This window comes from Diaphorina citri, unplaced genomic scaffold (genome assembly GCF_000475195.1).
Source record: "Diaphorina citri unplaced genomic scaffold, Diaci psyllid genome assembly version 1.1 scaffold7251, whole genome shotgun sequence".
Taxonomy (NCBI): domain Eukaryota; kingdom Metazoa; phylum Arthropoda; class Insecta; order Hemiptera; family Psyllidae; genus Diaphorina; species Diaphorina citri.
The window spans coordinates 20,901-22,553 of record NW_007384627.1 but is presented as its reverse complement, the minus strand read 5'-3'; the positions used below and the strand labels follow the sequence as shown (position 1 = coordinate 22,553).

The 1,653-nt window shown below is 45.9% G+C and overlaps 1 protein-coding gene across 1 annotated transcript; it reads left to right on the top strand.

Annotated features, from left to right (window-relative positions):
• Positions 1 to 11: 11 nt before the first annotated feature.
• LOC103522185 (probable beta-mannosidase) lies at positions 12 to 937 on the top strand. The gene is made up of 2 exons (XM_008487286.1): positions 12 to 172; positions 741 to 937. Exons 1-2 carry the CDS (start codon positions 91 to 93, stop codon positions 935 to 937), a joined length of 279 nt encoding a protein of 92 aa, XP_008485508.1. The 5' UTR covers positions 12 to 90.
• The last annotated feature ends 716 nt before the right edge of the window (positions 938 to 1,653 follow it).

Sequence of the window (1,653 nt, the reverse complement as noted above, 5' to 3'; positions counted from 1 at the left end):
TTCCAGAGCGAGGTAGAACTTTGGTGGCCCAATGGGTATGGAGAACAGCCACTGTACAACTTACAAATCACCCTGGCGAGTGGTGTAGAAATGTCCACTAAGTCAATCAAGATTGGATTCCGCACTGTGGAACTTGTACAGGATCATGTTGATCCTAACCACTTAGAGAAAGGTAAGATTTCAAGTGCCAGCCTAGTTAGGCGTAGCACGCCTAGGTTGCGGGTTCGATTCTCGCGTGAGCCGGACTTTATTTTCGATAAGATTCGTTCTCGAAATGGCTGGCTTTAGGCTGGCTCAGGATATGAGATCCTGAGCCAGCCTAGTTAGCTTGGAGGGTAGCACGTCTGCCTTGTAAGCGCAAGGTCGAGGGTTTGATTCCCGCCCAGGGCGGATTTTATCCTACACAGATAAGATTTGTTCTCGAAATGGCTGCCTTTCTCCTATTCTGTCTTCCTTCTCGGGACGATAAGAATATAGCTCCTGGAAAGGAACTTAGAGCTTGAGATCTTTATCAGGACCGTATTTAGATGGTGCTCATGCCCCCTAAATACGGCCCGCGAACATTTAGGGACCCCTAATTTCACCACATAACATGCATTTAGGCAGACTCCATTTGTCAAGGGTTTAGGTTTTCCTTGCCTTGGGATCAATTTGATTTGAAGAAAACATTTATTGACCTTCCCCTCCTGAGGTCTTGGATACGGGTCTGAACCTTATATCTACCTCTGTGTTTCTTCCAGGTCGCTATTTCTACTTCGAAGTCAACAAGGTGCCCATCTATTCCAAGGGCTCCAACTTGATTCCAGTGGACGTTCTACCCGAGAGATCCAACAACGAGTCCACTATTCGAGACCTCCTCGTGTCAACTAAGGAGGCTAACATGAACATGCTACGGGTGTGGGGAGGCGGAGTGTATATGAGCGACTATTTTCTATGAGGTAAGCGTAGGACATCCTCTAATGTTGAACGTATAAACAGGCCGAAGAAAAACAGCATAACCCTAACCAGGGAATTACTTAATGTGGAACTATACATATAACAGGAGAAGAGACCAGGCTAACCCCCTAAGCAGCCTAGCTGGCAGTTCTTTCAAAAGGGCTTCTTCTTGCTTTTAAAAAATAAGACAAGTCCTCACGATGGGTTGACTGTGGCCTTCAGGGGACGGAGCCAATTAAAACACGCTAGAGACTATTCATCCGGTGTATGGGTTGATGTAAAAAGATGTCTTTTCTTTATTCTTGCCATCACCATTAGGCTAAATCCGGCCACAAACAACAACCCTGGGCGGATTTCTATCGCTGAACGGATAAGTTCGTTCTCAGGAACGGCCCTGGCTTTGTTCTATTTCTGCCTCATTCCTTCTCTTCTTTTGCTTTCGGACTATAAGACCCTGAAGCTTACAGTTTCCTCTATCAAACCTCTGGGGAAAAAATGAAAAAAGGTCGCAGTGATCTAGGATTTAAAGAGCTCCATTACCCGTAGCTTATATCAGATAGCCCTACCTCAGACTGTAGTGCGTCAAAACACTGTCTTGCGTGAAACAGCAGGGGCGGGTGGGTTCAATCTCTGGCGAGCGATCGATGTATGGAATTTCATGCTCAATATAATTGGGCTGAGTTGGTTTAAGACTTGGTGTGGATTTCACACTAGACT